Source organism: Cryptomeria japonica, chromosome 5 (genome assembly GCF_030272615.1).
Source record: "Cryptomeria japonica chromosome 5, Sugi_1.0, whole genome shotgun sequence".
Taxonomy (NCBI): domain Eukaryota; kingdom Viridiplantae; phylum Streptophyta; class Pinopsida; order Cupressales; family Cupressaceae; genus Cryptomeria; species Cryptomeria japonica.
Window position 1 is genome coordinate 422,848,561 of NC_081409.1, and position 25,506 is coordinate 422,874,066.

General features: G+C 38.2%; 1 protein-coding gene across 10 annotated transcripts in view; it reads left to right on the forward strand.

Annotated features, from left to right (window-relative positions):
- LOC131028162 (CSC1-like protein At3g21620) overlaps window positions 1-25,506 on the forward strand; it is a 280,393-nt gene that overhangs the window by 172,909 nt on the left and 81,978 nt on the right. For 8 of the 10 annotated variants that reach the window (XM_057958385.2, XM_057958388.2, XM_057958383.2 and 5 more), the window contains one exon: window positions 9,021-9,361. In XM_057958385.2, coding sequence (XP_057814368.2) covers window positions 9,021-9,361 — 341 coding nt within the window. The remainder of the gene's footprint in view (window positions 1-9,020; window positions 9,362-25,506) is intronic. The other 2 variants (XM_057958389.2, XM_057958391.2) reach the window with 2 other exon arrangements.

Consider the following 25,506-nt stretch of genomic DNA (forward strand, 5'->3'; position numbering starts at 1 on the left):
GAGGGACAGGAGCGATTTTGCTCCTACAGGCCAAAATAACATGATTTTTCACATTTTAACACTTCACAAGGCAAAAACAAATCATTTCCAATGCCCAGGATCAAAGATCAAAAAAGTCAAAATTTAGTCAAAATATTCAATTGGACAAAAATTCACACTTCTCTCTCAACACTTAGACAAATTTAAGCTCTGCATCAACATTCCAATTGAACATTAAACCATTCTAGCGAATTCATTGCATTCAAAATTTGCATCCTAGAAAAGGAAGCTCAAAAGCTCTCAAAAACGACTGGATTTTGGCCTGAAAAGACAAAAATAAAAACCCTAAGGCTTGACCCTAAATCCAGACAACTAACTGACTAACAAAAACCTAAAAACGAAACGAAAAACGAGCGAAAAACGAGCAAAAAGAGGGGGTCCCCATTTTCAATGGGGCGATGTGTGAAATGGTCACAACAGGTCCTTTGCGCAAACACTGTCGGGGGAATATGGGATTCGGAGGGGTTGTGTAATGGCCTTAGGAGCTGATCGATGTATTCCTCAGCTTGCTCGGCACGAGCCTAATACATATCCTTTTCCACTGTGATCTCTTCGAGCTGTCTGAGTATGTTCTGCACTGAATCCTTAAATTCTTCTTTTTCTTGCTCTTTGGTAGCTCGTCCGATGGGGACAGTTGTGATGTTATAATCTGCCAATGTTATCTGATCTGCTGGCTTGTCTACGGGCAGGGTGGCAATATGAAGAGTGCGGTTCCTTTGCTCGTCCTTGGTCACTCTAGAATATGCCCTTGGTTTCTTCTTCCCTTTGGCTTTTGCTTGATCCATACGTGAGAAGATATCCTCTAGATCGATGGGTGTTTTGGTGGCGGCCCTGCGCTGAGCTCTGGCAATCAGCCACTCTTGAGGCACTATCTGGGTTGATGATAGGGTCAAGTCAACATTCTGTTCTCCCACGTTCTCAACCGACTGACCACAAATTTGCAGCTGCCCTGCCACCGAAGGAGTGAAAGAGGTGTGAAGCTCTTTGCTTGCAGTTGAATTCTCCCCTATTTCGCTGAACAATTGCCCGACATCTTCATGTGAAGGTTGCTCTTCAGTTCTCTCGAGCTCATGAGTTTCGTCTATCCTTTGTTCTCCCTCGACGATGGAGTCGTCTTTGGCTGTATTGAGGAGCAGCAACTCGCGATGGCTTTGTTGGGTAGGTTCATTCACTTTGACCCCCTGGGTGGATGGGATTTCTCCTTCTTCTATTTGGTTACCCAGTTCGGTCAACTCGAGGGCTCTTAGCTCAGTGTCCAGTACATCAGGCGTAGGAGGATCATTGGCCTCAAATGCATCGATGTCGCTCTGGGAGGGCGGAGCAGGTACACAATCCAATTCTATGGCATCGTCGGATGAACTGGGATCTTTTGAAGATGAAGTGACCTCCGGCCTCTTTATAGGAATCTTCTCCCTTCTTGTTCTTTTGGACGTCCGAGTTCCTCTGCAAGCCTTAGCCTTCTTTCTTTTCTTTGGTTTCTCAGTTCTTTCCTGCACTAGATGTTCCTTCGTCTTCTGAAGACTGAGAATCGAGACTGCCCATCAAATGGTAAGTGAACTGGACTCCCTCATGGACTAGGCTCTCGATCTGCTGATGTAACCACTGATCTGTGTACCTTGCTGGGGCTGCCATAACTGCCTCAAAATCTGTGATTGGGTCCTGGGACCAATCAACGCCTGGCAAGAGATGCCTTACTGCTTCAAATTCTCGAGCCTGGAGGCAATATCCTGAGTCTGTGAGCTGATCTGGGACCCGACGGTATTCAAAGAGTCGCATCTGCTGCACACTCAACCTAGAATATTCTCGTCGCCTGACCTCGTAGTCATTGGAGCAATTCTTCCAATAGTCTTCAACTAACTCCTTTTCTCTATACCTTTGACCATAGGCTCTTTTAGCCAGATTATCGTGATCAAAGTATTTTCTTGGGAAATGGTTCTGTAGGCTATAAGAGGCCAACTCTGCAAGGGACTCCTCTGCTAGGGTAGGGGTCTTCAAATGGACATCATGGCTGCCTATGATCATAGGAAATGTGAATCCAGCCTGCTTGCTTTCTCGGAGTAAGATCCCAGCCGGGCGGGATTGCCTTGCAACCTCCATAAGAATTACTTTGTCGGTTGGATACAGTGGAAGTCGGAGGGGGGCACCATCGAAGCCAGCTATTCGGATGTAGGAAAACCTGGGGAACTGAATGAACCAGGCTCCATACCTCTACACTAAAGTAGTAGCTTGCTTTGAGAGCCTTATGTGTAACCCTCCCTGCATTAGCCTAACCAGGTGCGTTGTGAAGGCGTCATTGATGCGTTCATACTGACCAACTGCGTAAGCCGGGCTGTTCGTTTCCCTCTGAGCTATATCCTGGTAGTGCAACTGTGGGTAACAATCATAGACTTTCACCTGACCGGGCCCATTCCTGATTTCACCTTTCATTATCAATCCTAGCAGTGGTTGGTTCTTGGCGAACATATAGACCAAATAAGAGGTCATGGTGAAGTACTTCTTCGTTTCGAGCTCAATCAGCTGAGTGTGGATGTTATCGCTTATGATCTGGGCCCAGTCAAACTTAGACTTTCCGGCGAAGACCTGCTCTGTAAAATAGAACATCCATTCTTCAAAGTTGCTGGACTTAGGAAGTCCCATGACTCGGCTGAGTAAGGTGACCATATCCCCATGTTCATTATGAAAATCACTCCTGGGGGTCTTTTTCACAATCCTGGTGCTCGAAAGCCTTTTCTCCTTGAACCATTCTTCGTTGATCAGTGCTTTGCATCGGGCCGGATTCATATCATATGCCCCTTGTGCTTCGTCTATGGTTGTAGCTGTGGGATTATTTGGAAAGGGGATGTCAAATGCATCACCAATAGCCTCAGGGGAGAAGTCGGTGATAGTCATATTCTCCAGAAGCACTAGTCTGGACTTTGGTTCATAATGCCGAGCAGCCTCCACTACTAATTCATAGTTCTGTATCGCTAGAGGAAAACCTGCTGCTTGGGCGATGCCACTTTCCACCATCTGCCTAGGCCTACCATATGCGTTGGGTGAGAAGACCTGATTCCTGAAGTCCTGAATATCGATATGGCCAAGGTCAGTATCACCAATGTTGTCCCAAACGCTCTGAACTTTCGACTCCCGCAATCCTCCCCTCTGATACTGATACTTCATCTTTTCAACCTTACGCAGGATATCTGATTTGGATGCTCGTGAGGTTTCGACTGCTGCAGGAGTTTTTGATGATTCCACCGCCGATTTAGGCATTTATCCTACACAGTCGGACGCGGATTACGAGGTGATACAAGAAAGGTAATGCGGGTTAGATAAGAAAATGCTCCAGCATGCTGGGATTAATTTTAAAATTTAGTTTGGACATGGAGCAATATTTCTAGGTAACAGCTTGATCAATTTTAACCACAGCATATTCACGAAGATTCTTGACTACGCATTTATACTTATCACTTCTGGATTTTGGATTAACTTTCAACAGAGACAAAGCATGAAAATTTTCCTAAGTTTGAAAAGAGACGCAATTTCTGGCGAAGCCTTAAGAGTGGATTTCTAAATTTTGAGTGCTTTGAACAATGTTTATGAGCGAAAGAGATGCAAATTTCAAGAATTCAAGCAGTGCAATCAAATTTTACACATTCGCCCATTCGATTTAAGCATTTTTCAAATGATCATACGCAACAAAGCGTACTTACTTGATGGGAGCGGATGGCGAGAGATTACCCAACCTTATCGCATGAAATGAGCGCACGATCCTGCAAAGTTTGAATTCCAACGGTTATCTCTTTGTTTTAAATTTTCGCGGTTGCTGGACAAAAGAGAATTTATCAATTTTAAATGGTTTTCTTCTTACCCTGGGTAATTGGCAATCTGAGTTTAAATGATCAGGAGCAGTTAATGCAACACTTTACCTTCTTATTTTCGGACCTTGGATGGTTTTCAAATTTCGAACTGCGTTTTCCTCTTTGCAAGCTTCGCAAATTTTGCGTTTTATATTTCGTGATTTGCACACTCCTGACGAATTTCGGAGGTCTTTGGGGTTTTAGGTGAGCTGGAGATTTTCGGAGCACTTAGCACGCTTCGTAATTTTTTAAAACTTCGGACCTGAGCACCCTATTTTGCATGCTTTGCAAAACCTTGGAGTCACAGCGTTGTTGATTTTGGCGATTCCTAGAATTTCGGAGCTCGATGCCTATAAGAAAAACTTCGGACTTCCAATGCTATTCGCAGTTTACGCTAGATGCATTCGCTACCCAAGGAAGGGTTTTGGTGATTTGAACAAAAGACTTCGGAGGATTGAGTGTGTTTGCCAACCTTTTAAACTATGCCACCCTTCGCGATTTTCACGACTTCAAGAGTTTAACGCCTTGCTTGGAACTTCAGAACTGAAGGCGTTTTCAATCTTCGGAGAATTCGCCCTCCTTTGGAAATAAAAGCTTCGGACCTGAGCGTCGGAGGATTGAATGAATTCGCAATTTTCTTAGCAAGTTGCAACACTTGTATCTTTCTAATTTTTGCTTTCCAAGTCCGAAAAGAAGGACTTAAAGGTTTTAAACGATTTTCGGAGCTGGAAGCATCTTTCGCGATTTCCTTTTATCTCTCATTTTGGAGCTAGGGTCCGAAAACAAGCTCTAAGTGCTTTTCGGAGTTTTTACACCTTTGGAAACATTTCGCGTTCTTCATTTTGGTCCAAAGGGTCCGAAAATATAATCGCTTAGTGTTTTTCGGAGCTGGGGGCACTTTCGCGATTTTCGGACCAAGTGCGTCCCTTTTCAAATATTTCGCGCACTCTCCATATGCCTTCTAGGGTCTGAAAATGTAAGTCTATGGCGGATTTCGGACCTAAAGGGTCCTTCGCAAAAATTAAACGCCGTTTACTCTCTCCACGTTCGTTCCCTGGGTCCGAAAATATAAGTCTAAGGCGAATTTCGGAGCTGGGAGTACTTTTGGAGATGTTGCAATTTCACCGTTTTTCATTTTCGCGCTAAGGTCCGAAGATAGGAACTTAAGTGATTTTTGGGGCTTTTAGCGTCTTTGGAAACATTTCGCATTTTATCTATATTTTTAAAATTCGCTCCAAGGTCCGAAAATGGGCGTATTAAGGGTTTTCGGACTTTGAGCTACCCCTTGCGACATCTTGCATCTACACTTTTCGCCCTAGGGTCCGAAAATGGACGCCCAAGTGCTTTTCGGAGTTGGAAGCACATCTGGCGAACTTCGGACCTGAACGTTATATGAGCGTGCTCCTTACGTTTGCCATTTTTTCAAATTTCGGAGCTGGAACCATCTTTTGCAACACTTAAAGGCATTTACATTATTTTCGGACCAAATGGGAAGCATCAAACTTTGAAATTTTCGCCCCAGGGTTCGAAATTCGACCCCCTGGGAGATTTTGGCAAGATTAACTTAGTGAAATTCTGAGCCCTTCGGGTCTCAGGGTCCGAAATTTGCCCCTTAGGCAGTTTTGAAAACTTGCGCAAAACGTCGGACCTTAGACTAGCCTTTTGCCGGATTCCACAAATTTGGATTTAGGAGGCTTCAGAATTCTAAGGCATTTTGGCCAGGCAATTCGATCGTTCATCAGCAGGCGAAAATCATCTCTCACTCAAATCTTATAAACATCGCGGCGACAAACCTTGTGTAGTCTGCTTCACAACTGTTGTGCGAAAAACGGCGACTTTGGTCTTCGTGCGACCTTTAGGCGCACTGTTCTTGCTTGGCGGGCTTCCCCGATTCCTACTACCTTACGCCTACCCAAGGCGATTTTCAAAACTTCGAACAAAACTCTTGGCGTTTACGTCTGAGAGCTGGACCAGCCGGGAAGATTCATCGGCTCATTACTCTTACATCAATCACTTTACGGATCAGTCGCGGACTCGCTTGAAGAGACGCGAGAAACTCTGCGCGAAACTCAATAGGGCAACGACGGAAAGCTCAAAACAGGAAGGGGGACCCTGTCGGCGACAGGGAGCGTGTGCAACGCACAACAGGTTTCAGTAGTACTAATCAATCATTCTTGTCGCATCTTATTTGTAATTCTCATTGTGCAAGTGGAAGAGGATGGCTTGGCTGCCTTCTATGTTTGTAATCAAGAAATAATGTATGTCCTCCCACTGAAATACTGCAGTAGAGTTGATTTTGTTAAGTTAAGTCCTCCCGCTGAAATACCGTGATCGGGTTGATTTTGTTTGTAATAAGTCCTCCCGCTGAAATACTGTGGTAGAGTTGATTTGTTTTGTGTGTTAGTGTTTCTCCTTGTTTGGTTTACTGCCAAGTCTTCTGGTTTTCTATCCCGCTGAAAAGTGGAAGGGGTTGGCTTGCCACCCATATTGTAATCAATTTCAGTTTTCAAGCTCCTAACGATCCCCTCAGCATTGTATGGTCTCACCCTCCTAGGTTGGGCTCTTGGTGATCAGAAAGTGGAGGGTTACTTTCAATAGTATTGTGATTATCTTTCCTAACCTTAGCGAGTGCATTGTAGTGTTTGATGTGTTTAAAATTCAAAACAATTAAGGGGAATAGTACACTTTTCTTCATGAAGACAGCTTTTTGGAGCATCTTTGAAGGCTGAAAAGGAGCAATTAAGAGTTTGAACGACCAAGGAGTTGATGTAATAAGAAATGTGTTCAAAAACTTATTTCTTCTTCTTCACACATGTTCCTATCTGTAGCAAGTTGTTGCTCGGTTATAGAGCTCAAATTCTAGGATTTCCTTTAGTTAGGTCTTGCTTTCTTTTGCTGGTTATTGTAGCTATTCTCAAGCTCTTTGAAGCAAAACTCAATTTGTAGATCAAGTCATCTTATGTTTGCTTATTTGAGAGGATTGGAGAGCTCATTTTCTTATGTTTGCTTTTTTTTATTGTAGAGTTTGGAGCTCTTGTTAGAGAAATCCCTATGACGAAAAAACCTAAGGGAATTGGTTTTTGGAGTGAGAGATCCACCCTAGCTTGTTGCAAGTGGAATCACACAAGTTCCACATCAGGATTCAATGATTAAAAATTTAATTTGTGAGGTTTTGTAGGTAAGAGAAATTACCAAAACATTTGGAAGCATGGAAAAATTTTAACAGGAAATGTCTGGATGTCGTTATTAAAAGAAATATTATTAGTAGAGGGCGATTCCCAAAAGGTAGGGATTTGGGAAAGTGATATTCATTGTGCTAGCCACAACACATTCCTGCTTCGTAATGTGAGGGTTGAAATAAAATATGACGCTAATCTTATCTCGTATTGGGCATTATGGTTATGGTATGTTGGGTGATTCAATGCATGGTGATTAGCAATCAAGATTTGTGAGGATAGGTGTCCTTTTTCGGGACGGATTTGTAACAATTTCTATGTGATAGGTTGGCCACGAGGTGCAAGAGGCCATCATGTGCTTTGGAGGAGAATTAATGCTAGGTGTGGAGTAAGCACCCAAATTGTTGGTCAACTTCATTCCCTAAGGCTAGCATGATGTCTAATTTGAGGTTTAGGAAATTATTTGCTGTTGGAAACACTAGCAAGATAAAGCCGTGGATCATAGTTTGAGGACTCAGACTCAGTGGGGACTCAGCAGCCCAAAAGAGGACTCGGACTCAAGACTTGACAGAAAACTCAGCTAGAACTCAACAAAGAAGAAAACTATAGTTTTACCAAAAAAAAAAGAAATTAAATAATTAGAGAACTTATGAGCCTAATTTGATTATCAATTGGTCATAATTCAATACACATGTTATATGATCTTCAAACACTCAATATTTGAAAGTTCATCATTCAAATTTCATACACAATTTCAAATCCAAATGTATAACAACATCATGAGTATATAAATGTTTACATATAATGATACATCAAAATGAGAAAAACAACCAAATACAATCTACATCTTTCTTTTTCCTCTCCTAATATAACACAATTTTTCAGACCTTGAACTAGAAGGTGCTACTGCTACGGTATCTAAATGACGATGAATTGTTTCTTGATCTTCAAAATAGTCTTCATACTCCTCAATTGCATCCAATTTTGCTGGGGGGTTAGGAGTGGAGACCCTTATGGGTTTGAGGGAGAACAATGATGAGCTGCACAAATTGTTAGATATGAGAAAAATCTAATGATAGAAATGGATGAGTTTGAGACAAAATATGAAAAAATGGATGAGATTAAGTCAAAATATGAAGAAATGGACGAGTTTGAGCCGAAGTTTAAAGAAATGGACAAGAAAGTGAAAAAAGAAGTGAAATTTTTTTTATAAGTTAAAAAAAACAATTTTTTATGTTTGTTGGGCATGTATATTCCTGGGTGAGAGTCCTAAGTTGGGACTTACGAATCCGACTCCAGCTCCCCAAGATTCGGTGAGTCCGTGCCTGGACTCACTAGGACACGGCTCGTAAGTCCATGGCTATGGGACTCGACGAGCTCTAGAACTCGCGAGTCTCCCATGTTTTGGAAGAGTTTGTAATCTATGACGTGGATACATAGCAGAAAAACAATGCATTAAGGGATAGCTTGGTGTCTCAGCTATTAGTTTAAGTTTGTCATTGGAATGTGGGTAAAATCTTGTGACTCAAATAAATAAATGGCTGGATAACCAGGTCAGATTTGTGTCACTGTATTCTTTTGGTATAAACAGCAATTGGTAGCTTCTTCATGATTAGTGACATTCATGGTAATAGATAGTCAACGTTTAATGTATTTTTCTAAGATGTTTAATGAATGAATAAAATATTGTAGGCTTGTTCCAAACCACTGCAAAGTGAGAAACTCTTAATAAACTTGTGTAAACAAACTATTTGATATAATGACCGTCTATTAAATATTGGAATAGTTTAAAATTTGGCATGGATCCTTACAAATAGTGAAGCTTAAAAGTATTTTTCACCAAGATTTCCAAGTTCCAATTCCAAAAAAATTGTGTTTTATTAGAAAATGAAGATTTATTACTTAGTCACTCATTAGTTGTACTTGTGAAATTTTGTCTTGATAGTATAACTTGATATGCATGCAGATAGCGGTTGAGCACGAGAGAATTCTTAAAGATCCAAAAGCTATTATGCCTGTAGGATTTGTTTCATTCAAAACACGTTGGGGAGCAGCTGCTTGTGCACAAACACAACAAAGCAAGAATCCAACAATTTGGTTAACAGAGTGGGCCCCTGAGCCACGTGATGTATATTGGCAAAATTTACCTATTCCATTTGTTGAACTCACATTTCGGAGATTGGTGATATCTGTTTCTGTCTTCTCACTTTTTATCCTCTTTATGATTCCAATCGGATTTGTGCAGTCATTGGCCACCATTGAAAGCATTAAAAAGAATGCTCCTTTCCTCAAAAATCTGATAGAATTGTAAGCACATAAAATTTGGTGGAAGGATTAAGTAGCATTGTAATTTTCTGCTTTTGAATTTTTCTAATTTTTTTATTTACATAGAATATGTCTGCATCTTTTACTTCCAAACTATTTGTTTTACTTTTTTTATGTAGACAATAATATTCTTATGTCCTTAAACTGTTGACATAAGATGTAAGATTTACAAAAAAATTTAACCAATGCCTAATATGACATCCTCTATCCCTCAATATAATTGAAATATTTGTTTTCTAGAAATTTAAGAAAAGATGATTAGATATAATATCATGAGATGAGATCTTTTAGCAATAGAAAGTATATGCTAAGAGCCATTTAAATTTGGATAACATCAACATAGTTGAAAAATCAAATGGAATGACCATAAATTTTAACTTGAGTACTTGAACCTTGATTTCTATTGTACCTATTCTAGTATTTTTAGCATTAAGCTACAAATATACGAGCTTGGCATTTTTCAGATATAATTACAACCTAAAGAGGATTCTTGTATAAGTCTGCACAACTGAAGAGAGGTTCTTGGAGGCATTGACCAATGAAGTGCTATAAAACATAGGGCTGGTAATTGCATTGTAAGAGTTCTTTTTAGATACACCATCATTCTTACTGCAGAACCATTATTATTTTCCTTTCTTTTTTGCTAAAAATATAAATTCTCCACATATAGAACCTCTTGAAGGTCAATTACAAATAGCTAATAGAATAATAGATATGATCCAAAAATAGCTACTCTTAAACCCCACCCAAAGGGCCTGGTACAGCAGTCGTATCCTGAAATCTCAAAACTATGTCCAGAAAACTCTGAACATTGGATTCATCTAGAATTGCCACAGAATCCATCTGAAAATCCCGTACATCTAACACAACCTTTGTCTCTAATGTATATATCTCAGCCAACTCTTCCTCACTCTTCCGGAAATGTCTACTAATAGTAGCTAACTTATCCGTGTTACTAATTGTTGTGACCATTTCACACATCGCCCCATTGCAAATGGGGACCCTTGCTTTTTGCTTTTTAGGGTTTGTTCTTTAGGTTTTTTAGGATTTTGTCAGTTGGCCTTTGCATTTTTGAGTGATGTCCTGATCTTGAAATTTGGCTGAGTCTGAAAGTCTTGATCCTGAAAATTTGGCTAAGTCTGGAATGTCCTGATCCTGAAATTTGACTAAGTCTGGAAACTGAAAAACCTAAAAAAAACTAGATTTTGCAATATAACTCATGGAGGTTTGAAACCACTCTCAAACATCCTGAAAGTATATATGGAATATAACTTAAAGTCCTATTTGAGTCATTCCTGACCTTGTTTGGTTAAATTGAAACATCAAAGGCATGGTGAAGGACGAAATGAACGTGATAAAGCATCCAGATTTGATTAAAGACAATGAAATGATGGAGTTTTTGCCTAGAAGGGTAATTTCGCTCCTGTCCCTCACTGAAGGACCAGAGCGATTTTCTTTATATACACATTTTCAGACCTTTCTTGGACTTGAACTCTTATTCATGGCGTGTAACAAGATGAAATCTTCCCTAGCCAAGACATTTCATGGTGAAAAGATGAAGCATTTTGGTTTAGAAGACAAAATTCGCTCCTGTCCCTCACTAAAGGACCGGAGCTTGAATTTCAAATTTGCACTATTTTTGCAAGATCAAGATGATTTTATGATTTGAAGAGATCAAGGAAAACATGATTTGTGCGTTGAATATAATTTGAGTGGTCCACAAACAAGGAAATATACCAAGATGACAAAAGGCGCTCTTGTCCCTTGCTGAAGGTCCAGAGCGATTTTCCAAAAGTGCAAATTTCTTGCAAAGACAAAACAAGTTTTGTGATTGAAACGAATGAAAGAAGGCATGTTTAGCCCGTTGAAGATAATTTGGAAGGCTAGCAAAGGACGCATAAGTTTGAAATTGCAAAATCGCTCCTCTCTCTCTCTAAGGGACCAGGGCGAAAAACCTAACATCTAGCCTTTCTCTCCAAGTTTGGACAAATCTAGGCCAAGATGCAAGTTTGAAATGATGTTTAGAATGCTTCAAGGTGGAATCAAGATGCAAGATTTGCAAATTTTGATGACAATTGGCAAAAGCGCTCCTGTCCGTCTCTGAAGGACCAAGGCGATTTTTACAAAATCCACAATTTCCCTCTAAGATTACGCTAAGGCAAAGTTGAGCAAGATTGGAAAGGTCTTCTAAATCATGATGAACAAAGGTTTGACTCCAAAAACTTGATGATCCTAGGCCAAATGCAAAAGGCGCTCCTGTCCCTCACTGAAGGACCAGGGCGAAAATTTCTAGAACATCAATTTTGCCTTGCAAAAAACGAGTTGAACATGCACTGAAGGGACGAAAGGGATCATTGCTGGCCCCACAATGTGAATTGGCAATAAAAAAATGAAGGATTGAGGACAAAAGTGAAAAGGCGCTCCTGTCCCTCTCCAAGGGACCAGAGCGTAGTTATTGGCATTCACTATTTTCTACTTGGGCGTTAATATCCTCCAAATCTTATGAGATGCCAAATTGCTAACTTTGGAATATTTGAAAAAGAAAAAAATAATTAAATTGGCATTTAATAAATTAATTTTGGGCCTCAAAAAATCGAATTTCTATTATAAAGGCATTTAAAATTAATTTTTATGAAATAAAAAATTAAAAGTTGAGTGCACAAGGCATTATTTTGCCTTTATTTGGCAAGTCGGCTTACTCCTTTTGAGGTTTTATTTATTATTTCACCTTTTATTTGCTATGTCGGCCTCATGGGTAAGTAGAAGGTGAGCGCTCTATATATTGGGGGTTTTTTTTTCACAATTTAAATCATTCAATCATCCTTTCAAGTGCGAAATTGGAGAGCTAATTGAAGGTGCGAAATCCAGAGAAGTGGAGCAAATTTCTACTAAGTGTGGAGAAGCTAGTGGAGGGCGAAATTCATCTTGAAGGCTATTGGAGAGGCGTATTTCTTGCTAGATTGGAGGATAAATTCCAGATGTTTTGAAGGTATTTGAAGGCGAATTTCTTGATTTTTGAAGAGGAAGGTGGAGTTCTTTTCCAAGCTAAAGGAGGTGCATTTTATCCAAGGGAGAGCTTTGATCTACACTTTGCCTAGCAAAATTCATCTATTTTTACATCATTTCTTAGAGTTAATTCTCAAGAGGAGGTATGGCAAAATCATCTTGACACCCTTATTCAAGGTATCAAGATGGCGACTCCAAAGCCCGGAGGATCTACAAGTCGGCAGGTTCTCATCAAGGACGATCAAGCAAGGACAAGGGCAACCTCCTCCAGTCTAGCATCGACAAGGACGGCCTTCTTCGGATTAACGTCATCAAGGGCGACTTCTTCTAATCTAGCATTCCAAGGCGAGGTACATCAATCATCCTGCACATCAAGGACACAAGAAGTCAGAGCAAAGGGTTCGTTGAAGAAGCAGATAGTTCCAGATGAATTAATTAAAGCTAGCTTCTCAACAACATCAAGTTGAATATCTACCAAGTTACAGGTGTCGAACGAGGTGGCATCCTAGTCATTGCTCATCCAGTCAGTGCGGTCCACCTCAGCACGTCCAGATTCAATGTACCTAACTCATGGAAGGTGGCACAAACTCCGATGTACCTACCCTGGCTATCCATTGGTGGAATTTTCTAGAGAGGACATGTGTCCAAGCAATACAATTTTATCATTGGTCAAGCATTAAATGTTATGTAATGGTTGTAACAAACCCTAATTAGGGTTTTCATTGTAAAATCTTGGCCATTGATCTTGAATTGATCTTAGCCATCGAATTGTATTGAGGGCACTATATAAGCCCTGGCATTTCATTTGTAAAGGAATAGTTAGAATATAGTTGGAAGCAGTTAGAAGACAGATAGAGAGTAGTTAGAAGGTGATTAGAATAGCAATTAGAGTAGAGTAGAGAGAAGAGGCAAAGATTGTTGCCAAGATGTTGTTGTAAAAGACTTGTAACTTCATTGAAGAAATGGTGAAATTTATGGGTCGATTCGACAATTTGCATGGTCTTTATACTTCTCATATTTGATTTCATGTTATTAGATGAGTGGAAGAAATGTGCTTGATTGATGGTGGAATTCGTCTATCCATACTACTAGCAGTTTGTTGATTGCAGACTTGCCTTGTGTAGTCAACTGGAATCATTCAGCTTAAGCTTAACTTCAATTGTCGCTTCTTCATTGATATGCATCAACCCGATGGTGTCTATGCCTGCAGTGATGATTTGAACATCATAAAGCTTTCCTTTGAAGATCGCACTAACCTTGTGGAGATGGTCCTACGATGTCAAAACAAGACTTAGTTAGAATTTCATCAAAGATCATTCATTGCTCCTACATTCTTAGTATTAGAATTAGATCCTTTTCTCGCCCTCGTCTTTTTTCCTTTTTTTTCAAATCGAAGCTAGTAAGAGCTTGTGTTCCAGCAATATTCAAAGCAGATCAGAAGTTCAGTCATCAAATGTAAGTCCCCTTGTGATTCCAGCAAATCACATCATACCACAAAGAGCTTATCCACACGTAGAGATCCTACATACAAGAACCTTGAAGTCTTCCCGATTGATCCTTTTCGCGACATCTTCAGCATTCGGAGGCTTTACTCAAGAGAGGATAAGGTACCCTTGGGTATTTTATTCTGTGTTTGATAGTGTACAAAATACACGTCAACACTAATGTGATGTGGCCCTCCAAGAGAGTCCTTTACTAGTCTCTGAAACTCAGCTTGCACCTCATAAAGCGCAATGTCCATATCATTCTCATTGGCAAATAAACATGGGTTGATAGTCACAAAAGTGAAAATGTGCTTCACCACCTGACTAAAAAAAATTTATCTGCTAATGTGATAATAGCTTCACCAAGAAGCTGAATCAAAATTTGTACTGTCTTGTTCAAGTAAAATCATGATCTTTCACATTTGTTAAAACACTCAACTGTTAAAAGGGTGATTCTGATGATAAAATCTAATGAAGCCCATGTGTTGAAGTGTTTTTATTTTTGTTTTCCTTTCCAAACTTTCCTTTGTTTTGGTTTTAGTAATTAAGTTTTCAATGCATCTTTGCATTATGTAGAGGAGGCAAATTTTTTCATGCATAATCATATACACTTGCAATGTTTAGTTGGATATTTACCTCATGTTAGTCTTTTAACAAATAAAATGCATCAATAGATTGGGATCTTCATGTACCCTTGCCTTGTACAATATGTGTAAAAATGTCCGAGTTTTCTGAACACGGACATTTTTTAATACAAAATTAATCAAACATTGGAGAATTGTTTGCAGCTTTGTACGGTGCAAAAGAATCCTTTAGTTGAGTATCCCAAAAATACTTTTGCATGCAAGTTGATGAATGCCAAGATTCAAGATGATAGGTATAGGGTGGTAGATGAGGTCATTTACTACAAAGACAAATTTATTTGGTGCCTTGATTGAAGTTGAAGGAGAAAATTTTGAGGACCATTCATGACACTCTCTTTGTAGGACATCTAGGTTATTCTAAAACCTACTAGGAGATGAGAGAGAAGTTCTCTTGGAATGGTCTTAAGGATGATGTCTTGCGTCATGTACATGAGTACGTTACTTGTTATCGAAACAAGTTAGATCGTACTTTCCTAGTGGGTCTATTACAGCAATTACCCATCCCCGAGAAAAAGTGGGAGAGAATATCCATGGATTTTATTCTTGGTCTTCCTAGAGTGAAAGGCAGTGACTATATCTATGTGTTAGTGGGCAGAGTGACCAAATATTCACATTTATTTGCTATATCATCTGAGTACAAGGCACCTCGGGTTGCAAAGCTGTTCTTCAAAGAGGTGTTCAAACTCCATGGGTCACCGAAGAATATTGTCAGTGATTGCGATAGCAAGCTTCCCATAGTCTTTTGGCAAGAGCTATATAGGTGTGCTGGCACAAAGTTGACCCCAAGCACCACCACCCCCAAAAAATGGGAAAATAGATATGGTTAACAAATGGGCAGAAGGGTACTTGCGTAATTATGTTGCGGGATAGAAGAAAGATTGGATCAAGTTGTTACATTTGGGTCAGCACTGCTATTGTAGTCCAATATGTCTTTTTCATGTATATATTCTTATATTAAGTTATATTTCATGTATATATTGGTAGGATGTTTGAGAGTGGTTTCAGATCTCTAGGAGTTATAATGCAAATTCTAGGTTCTAGAAGATCTTTTAAATTTTCAGACAGTCAAATTTCAGTAATCAGTAGGCTCCTATTAGCATTCTCTCGCTCTCTCTATCTCACTCACTTTATCTGCCCGAATTTTAGACCTATTTATCTCCCTATCACTCTTCCTTTATCCACTCTCTCTACCACTCTCTATCTCAGTCTCTCCTCTCTCCCCCAAGATCTAGAGCTATCATTATATGTAATTTTGTAAACATCTATAAACTTATGTTGCTATTATACATTTTAAAGTTTGAAACTATGAGTATGAATGATGAAATTTCAAATATTGAGTGTTTGGAGATCATATGACATGTGTAATGTTTCAATTATGGCTCTTATGTTCTCTAAAAGCATTAATTTCTTTATTTTTTTTTGTAAAACTATGGTTTTTTTTTTTGCCGAGTCTTTCACGAGTCCAAGTCCGAGTTTGAGTCCATTTTTTTGGTTTTCCGAGTCCGTGGCGAGTCCGAGTTTTAAAACTTTGTTTTAGATAATAATCTTGCAAGGAAAAATGTGATCACATCAAAGTAGTAAATGATGAAAGCAATAGAGAGGAAAAGAACAAAGTCAAGGTAGATGTAGCAATCCTTTTAGTCATGACCAAGGAGAATTTGTGAGGAAATTTTCAACCAACAAAATCACGAGGAAATTGTCAAAGGAACTTGATAGAAGAATAGACTAGGGAAAGTTTGTCCAATTCGATGATGATAAGTTGAGGATAAGATTTTCCTAGCACCGAAGATGGCAAATTACCTCTAAAAGTATAATATAACCCCCCAAAACACAAGATAATATAATGCCTGTAAATAAAGATCATTTATCAGACTAAAGCATCCATATTTCTCTCCTAACACTTCTTCAACTATCAACCTTAGTTAATTTGTCTTACTTGCAAGACTTCACATATTGCAATAAACTCCAATCGTTGAATCAAAATGTGAAACATATATGATTCCACCTACAATCAATGAGGGAAGATATCTCACCACTAAAACTAATTTCCCTTGGGGGTTTTTACCTATGGTTTGTTCCAACAAGAAGCTCCAAATTCCACAATAAAGAAAATAATGAAGCATGTGCAAATGATCTCTCAAATCCTCCTTTTATATTTTCCCATGGAACTTTCTCGAAGGGACCTTTTAATTTCCCACTTAATTTTTTTTATTAAAGTACCTTTATAAAGTGACTTTGAATTTCCAACTTAAAATATTTTATTAAAGTACCTTTATAAAGTGACTTTTAAATTTCCCTTTCTAAATCACTCAAGTCACTTCATAAAATTAATTAAGTAAAGCCATCCATAAAATTTTGTTTATTGGACAACTTTATTTAATTAATCAATCTATTCCTTGATTTAGCTTGAAATTAGCCTACAAGAATTAAATAGGCTAAATGGGTCATCTCCGACTACTCGAAAGGGGACATTGTAGTCCTTCCTTCCTAAAATTTCTCTTCAATGAGTAAATAAAGATTTGGATGCTGAAAAATTTGTTAACCTTCCCAAGTAGCATCTTCTAAGGGAAAATCCTTCCATCTGATGATATAATCCTTGAGCGCTCTTCTCCTCAAACTCCTCTCTTTGACATGTAGAATAAATTATAATATCAAGAACCAAAACCAATCTTCCCTCCCCATCCACTGGTGGAAGCTCTGGTGATGAAGTGATGATGTTTCCAAAGTGCCCTTTTGAGGCAAGAAACATGGATGACATTGTGAATTTCACTATTTTAGGCAACTCTAATTTGTAAGCTACTTCACCAACCCTCTATGCAATCCTAAAGGACCATAGAAGCAAGGCTTCAACTTCTTAGCACCACTCATCTTCAAAGAAAACTATCTATAAGGCTGTAAGCACAAGAAGACTAAATCTCCCACCTCAAAACTTTCGCATCTCTATACTTGTTTGCATGAATCTTCAACTAATTTTTTGCACTCTACAGATTATCCTCAAGTGACTTAAGGATTTCCTATCTCTCCTAAATCCTATCCTTTGCCTTAGGAATTTTGTTGTCCCTAAATGTCAAATCTACGAAGGACATAGCACCATATCCAAAGAACGCTTGGAAAGGAGTCATCCCAATCGACATATGGTAGGTGGTACAATAGCAGTGCTGACCCAAATGTAACAACTTGATCCAATCTTTCTTCTATCCCGCAACATAATTACGCAAGTACCCTTCTGCCCATTTGTTAACCATATCTATTTTCCCATTTTTTGGGGGTGGTGGTGCTTGGGGTCAACTTTGTGCCAGCCAACCTATATAGCTCTTGCCAAAAGACTATGGGAAGCTTGCTATCGCAATCATAGGTTATTCTAAAACCTACTAGGAGATGAGAGAGAAGTTCTCTTGGAATGGTCTTAAGGATGATGTCTTGCGTCATGTACATGAGTACGTTACTTGTTATCGAAACAAGTTAGATCGTACTTTCCTAGTGGGTCTATTACAGCAATTACCCATCCCTGAGAAAAAGTGGGAGAGAATATCCATGGATTTTATTCTTGGTCTTCCTAGAGTGAAAGGCAGTGACTATATCTATGTGTTAGTGGGCAGAGTGACCAAATATTCACATTTATTTGCTATATCATCTGAGTACAAGGCACCTCGGGTTGCAAAGCTGTTCTTCAAAGAGGTGTTCAAACTCCATGGGTCACCGAAGAATATTGTCAGTGATTGCGATAGCAAGCTTCCCATAGTCTTTTGGCAAGAGCTATATAGGTTGGCTGGCACAAAGTTGACCCCAAGCACCACCACCCCCAAAAAATGGGAAAATAGATATGGTTAACAAATGGGCAGAAGGGTACTTGCGTAATTATGTTGCGGGATAGAAGAAAGATTGGATCAAGTTGTTACATTTGGGTCAGCACTGCTATTGTACCACCTACATAGCTCACTAGATAAGAAATGCTTTTCCTTCAACTTGAAGAATAACTTTATACAAAAATATTGTGTGGGGTCAATACATTTGTAGATGTGATTGGCAAAAAGCTACACCTACAAGGTGGCCAATACAATAATATCTCTCATTTTTGAAATTGAAGGCCCTTCAAAAAAGCATTATTTTATATGGTATTGATATCTTACTACCTTGTAAATCATAGTTACCTCTAGAGACTTGTACCCTGGCACCTATATATATATATGGGACTTGGGCTGATGTATCTAAAAGAATATGTAAACCTTGTATAAAATATTCTTTGGTATATAATGTTCTATATTCTTTTGTGCTAAATAGTTTAAACCTAAAATACCGGGTACTGGTTTGGGAGCCCAGGTGCAGAGCTGAGTTCGATTTGGGTCCGGGTCCGGTCCTAGTGCGGCCTTGGGTTCAGCCTGGATTCGAGGATTTCTTGTGTATATTTAAAAAAAAAAAATTAATTATTCGTCTGCCTCCCTCCGTCGAGTGTCTTGCCTCTGCCTGCAAAAGCTTCGCTTTAAGACAATTTATTTTGAAGTCGTCTTTAATTTAATTTTTTGCTTTTTTTAATAAAATTTAATTTATTTCTATATGTTTTGAATCAGTCATTTTCTATTTACTTTTTTTTTTATTTAATGTAAATTATAATATTTTAAAAAGTTTAAATGAAATTTATATTATAATATATTTATTATTTCTATTATTAATATAAATAATTAAATTTATTATTTATTTTGTTGTGTTTAATTTCATTAAATAATTTAACATATTAGTATATTAATGTCATAGTTACAAGACTCGGACTCGGCTCAGACTCGGCTCAGACTTAGCAAGCTGATTTTTTACTTAGACTCGGACTCGACACCCGGACTCGGCAAAAACACGGCCAGGACTCGGCAAATTGAAAAACCCAAGAAATTTAAAGATTTTTAACGATTTTAAACTTGTTTCATGCATTTTTTAATAAATAAACCTCATAGACACAATAATCTCATCAAATAGAAGCTACTTTGAACACATACACAAGTTTACATTCATCACATAAGTATAAATGCAAATTTTAGGCTTGAGTTGAAGGAAATAAGCTAAACTAAATAACACATTAAAATACAAATAGTGTCAAATGTCTACAAAATTCGTGGAATATGAAATCCATGTCATCAAAAGTTCAAAACATATATCACCATAAAAGCTAGATCCTAGAAGTCTAAGTCTCAGAGGAGCCAATATCAGTGATCACTCGACCTCACAAGTTGAGGCCCAATGCTCACACTCTCACTACCACTACTTCCAGATCCAGGAAATGGAGGCCGAGGATTTGAAGAAGCCTCTCCACCAATGGCTGCCATTTCTTCCACTTGCTTTCCTTTTAATTCTTTTTTGTCTTTAAATTCCTCTAATTGAGCTTGCACTTCACGTATAGCCTCAAAGGGTGCCTTTTTGCATGGTTTTGCATCGTGGCATTCTATTTGTGCAATGTGATATTTCAACCGGTTAATACCTCCCCCATTATATTTTGTTTTGCAATAAATACATGTTACTTCTCCTTTTTTTGATCCAAGGATGCATGTTTCCAAGCCTTATCTAGTCTAATTGGGGCATCACTTCCACTACCGGTAGGCTGAGACATTATGCTACAATATATAATAAATGGAAAAAAATCAGCATAATGTCTCTTATTCTAATTAAGTTAAAACTAAAAAATAAATAATATAAAGAAAAAACAAAACTAGGGTTTCAAGTTTCATATTTTTTCCATAATATAAAATAAAACAAAAACAAAACAAATGTACAAAAAAATGGAAATATGAAAGTAAGAAAATAAAAAAATAACAAAAAAAATGTAACTTACCTCTTTAAATTTGCTAGAAACCTCTTCCAAATCCTTCTTTAACTCCTTTAAATACTTGAATGCAAGATACTGGCTTTCACAAACAATCAACAATGGCAATCTCCTCTTCAATCTATCTACTGGTTTGCTCTTTAGTGCCTCTATTTTTTTGCTCAAAACCCTCTTTTTCTCTTCTCGTGTTTGCAAACAAGAAAAATGACTTTTTAGGGTAAGAGTGAAAACATATTCATCTTTTGTTTCACTTAAAACAAACGCTTTTTAATTTTTTTTTCTTATTTAATTCTTGTTGGGTGGCAAAGTCTTGGGTTTGGGACTCGGTGAGTCTACCGAGTCCGAGTCCAGGGTCCTCTGGATTTGGCCAAGGTGACCCACCTTGGGACTCGCCGAGTTTGGGCCAAACTCTTCGAGTTTTGTAACTTTGATTAATGTTATTTTATTACTCAATTTAAATTTATTACTTATGATTAAAAATATATATATGTAAATTTATTATTTTTATTATGTAAATTTATTATTTTTTAAATAAATTTACAATAATTCGGCCCGTTAATGGGTGCTTGGTAGGATAAATCCTACAATGGATCCGAAGAAAAGGGTTGTTTGCAAAAAACCAGAGAAGGGATGGACAAAGATAAATTTTGATAAGGCTTCAAGAGGGAATCCAAGAGTCTCGAGTGTAGGATGCATTGCGAGGAATGGTGAATGGATCGTCTTGGCATGAGGAGCACAATGACTTTTAAATGGAACAAACAATGAGGTTGAGGCAAGGGCTGCCTTTCCGGCAGTGCTTCTTGCAGACAAACTATCGGTCATGAAATTACACTTGGAAGGGGATTCAAAAATTGTCATCGAAGCAATTGCTAAAGGGGTCTCACAATGTTGGAAAATTAACAAAATTATCTTTAATCATTGGTGAAAAATTAAAGAAATTTCAAGATTTCAAAATTTTGCATGTTCGTAGAGAGGGAAATTCTGAAGTAGACAAGTTGTCAAATTTAAGGTGTGGGCTGGATGACCAGGTCGTGAGGTGGTGGGAGGGAGTTGGCGAACACATGTTAGTAGCTGATTGAAGAATTAGGGCCAAATTGAAGGATTGACACATGGTAGAGCATCATTTTAAATTGGCATTGGGAAGTAAATGGTTTGGAGAAAGTCATGCGATAAATGCTCCTAGACTTACTACGTCGCCTCTTCTCTGTACACTCAACTACGTGGCGTAGTTTCTAGGTGCAAACTGAAGGTGACATGTGAGAATTGAACTCATGAGAATGAGTTGGCTAGGGAGTATGTCCTTGGAATTAGGACGTATTTATTAGCAATCAAGTGATGGGACAAGGTGAGGTGTGGTTGTTTAAAAGTGGAGATGGGTGGCGAGCTAGCATTCACAAGGTGAGTTGGGCATGGTTTTTTTAGATGGTGACAGAAGGCAGAGAGATTAAAGAACAAGTTACATCCATGGAAGTGAATTTTTCGCTACACTCCATAAAGTATCAATTGGCGTTCTTTGGGAAGATTTTAGAAAAGAGAGTTGGGGGCATTTTTAAATTTGATGACCCCTTGTTTCTGCAGATCATGTAAACATTGTTGGGGGAGGAATACTTGATGTTGGAATTCCGATATCGCACTAATGCATATATCATCTCAATGATGGTGGCATGGGGTTTGGCTTTTGGTCGAAGCAAGATGTGGTCTGGGTGGCCAAAGCATGCGTCCCAAACCACTCTTTCTGTGGTTTAACCTCCTTTCTTGCGTAGGCGGTAGCAGGTCGTGGGTTGTGGCATCTGTTTGGAGAGGGTTTGATGCCAAAAGGAAGTGAGGTGGAATTCAAACCGTTTGTGCTTTGGCAAGATGGTGCAGACAGAGAGGTCGAGACTGTGGAGGCACACTTGGGATGGGAAAACTTGAAAGATTACCTCCGAGAGGAGGTGGAGATGAGAAAGGCGTAGGAGGCAAAGCAGAAGGATGCAGCCAAGAAGACCAATTTCGCACTAGAAGATTACTAGATTAATGGACCTAGCAAAAAGAAAATGACAGTGTAATTGTCTGTTGTTTTAATTTTTTGGATAAAATGTAGGTGTTAATACCTTTTCAAATGAAAGTTTGTAGCAATGGTCACGTGCTGTTTTTTTGGGTGTGGGGATAGTGGCTGATTCACAGGCTTGATTTTGTTTGTAGGTAGTTTAGGATGTAAGGGTAGATTATGTCTTTTTCTAAAAAATTTCAGACTACTTCTTGGGGTTATTCCTAGATTTTTGATACTCTTAGAAAAGAGATGTATACTTTAACTTTAATATTAATATAAATATAAACTATTACCCATAGTTGAAAAACTCGAACTCGGCAAGTCCAAAAATTTTAAAAAACTCGGGACTCAAAAACTTGGCAATAACTCGGTAATTCTATCGAACATTTGAAAATACTTTTTTTAAAAATATTCTTCAAAAATACACATTTATATAAAACAAATGTCATTAAATTTATTTATTGAAATAAACATATATTAATGAAATACTATTTAAAATTTTAAATCATAATAATTTTTAATTTTAAAATATATTTATGAAATAAATTAATAATTATTAAATTCTAATATTTATACTTTATATTTTTTAATCATTTTTTTATTTTTTTAAAAGCCAATTATCAATTAATTTAATCTTCTATCATATCTGGCATGGACATCGATCAAAGAATAGAGGAAATCAGGAATATTATTGAAAAATAAAACGGAAGGCATTTTGGCTAAATGCAAGGAATCGTCGAAAATGGGAGGAGTTGCGCCATTGTCCTGCCTTGGAGTCGCATCCAAAAACCAGATGAAAACCTTGGAATCATGCCTATCATTGTGCCTTGGATGTTGAAATGTGGCGACTGATCAACAAAGTACTGTACACTCAGCACATATTCATCAACTGTTGGCAATCTGATGTATGCAATGGTATGCACAAGGCCAGATATTGCACATGCAGTGGGAGTTGTGAGCAGGTTTATGAGTAATCCGGGTATGGAACATTGGAATGCTGTGAAATGGATCCTTCGGTATTTGAAAGGAACCACTATGAAGGCATTATGTTTTAAAGGATCTAATGCTGCTCTAAGTGGATTTGTTGACTTTGATCTGGCAGGTGATATTGATTCACGGAGGAGCACTACAGGGTATGTTTTTACTATAGGGGGAACTACAGTCAGTTGGATTTCTAGGCTGCAAAAGGTTGTTGCACTTTCAACCACTGAAGCTGAGCATGTTGCTGCTACAGAAGCCAGCAAGGAGATGATTTGGTTACAATGTTTTCTAGAGGAATTGGGTCAGACACAGGAGGATCGCCCATTGTATACCGATAGCCAGAGTGCCATTCATCTTGCGAAGAACTCTGCTTTTCATTCAAGGACAAAGCACATTCAGCTCAGGTACCACTTCATTTGGACTGTTTTGGAGGAGGGTCAGTTACGGCTTGAAGAGATTCACACAAGTGAGAATCCTGCCGATATGTTCACGAAGGCAGTTCCACGGGAGAAGCTGATTTCTTTATCAAGTTTTGTTGGTCTTCTTGATTGATAATTGTGGAATTTATACCAGTCAAGTCCTAGTGTTTTATCCAGCGGATGTTGCATGTACAGTGGTGTCGTGTAGTATTAGTCTCTAAGTGGGAGATTGTTCGGTGTGGATGTGGAGCCTGATCAGTCTCCAAGTGGGAGATTGTTGAAATGTGGCGATTGATCAGCAAAGTACTGTACGCTCAGCACGTATCCTTGCTGAGGTCCGGGGTTGGGCAGGGGTTCGCCCTCGAGAAAAAAAATTTTGCCGTTTTTTTGTTGATGAAAATCGACATTGTAATAAAACCCTAAAAAGGTCGACTTTGTTTGTTGCCCTAAAACCGCATGTTATAAGCGGCTGGGATGCTTAAGGCATGGGAATGTTGATGTACGATTTTTGCTGGATAATAAGAAAGATTGGACGGCTGTGTATGGTGAACGTAACCCATTTTGGGTGAACCACATTAAATCTCTATGTTATGTGTGTCCTATTTTATTCCTTTATCTTTTGTAATTAAATCTGCATATAATTGTTAGTTCATATTTGCTTCGGATCTGCTTGAAATCCTAACATTGGAGTCATGCCATCAGTGTGCCCTAGATTCGCGCTCAAAAACCAGATGAAAACCCTCGTGCATACTATAATTCCTGACGAGTTTTTATCGAGAAATAGGGTTTAACCCACGATATTTCGTGAGTATTTATTCAAAAGCGCTGCGTGTTTTTATAGAAACTTAGAGCTGAGTTTAATGGCGAGTTGACTAGGGTTTCGAGTCTTCGACCCGCGAGTACTTTTGACTCTAGCGATTTTTTGGCAAGTTTTGCAACATTGCTATTACCGATCAAATTTTTTTTATAATAAATTATATATATATATATGTATAGACGTGCCCGTATCCATGCCCAAGGAATTTTTTTGGTGTACCTGCGAATCCATACCCAAATTTGAATCCGCACCTGTATGTGAATTAGTAACTTAGGTTCAAAGTTCACACTTAAAAGAGAGATAAAGAGAAAATAACCATAAATTTTACTTGAAAATGTATGGGCATATTTTGTTGTAGAGGATCTTATCATCAAATTCAAAAGAAACTAGTACAAGGATAAGTAAATAAGTGGGTTAGAATGTTATTATATAGTTTTAAAATCAGTTTATTGAATTGTAAAGGAGTCCTCCATGTTCTAAGTTTGTGATATTAAGTTATATATTGTTGCCTAGTTTGCATTTGAACATTTTTTTCAAATAACAAAATAGAGGATAAAAGAATTCTCTATAATTATCAACATCTGCAAATATGAATTTAGGATTATCCATCCGTTGTTGAAAATAAAAGTAGAAGTATGCCTTACAATGATGTGTAGATGTAAATATTAAATAATTGTTTTCAACAATCTCAAACATATAATCTCTATAACCATGGATTAGAGTTATCTCCATAGTTACCGGGGGATTGAGACTTGTACTAGTCCAAGAAGCAGGGATGACTATTGGCACATCATTTAAAAAATAAATGGATATAAGGACGTTTGCAGATGACAAAAGTTAAAAAATATTTATAAATAATTTAGATTTAGGGAAAAAAACATGAAATGGATATGCAATTTTAAAGAATGTAAAATACTAAAATGTTTAGAAATAGAAAA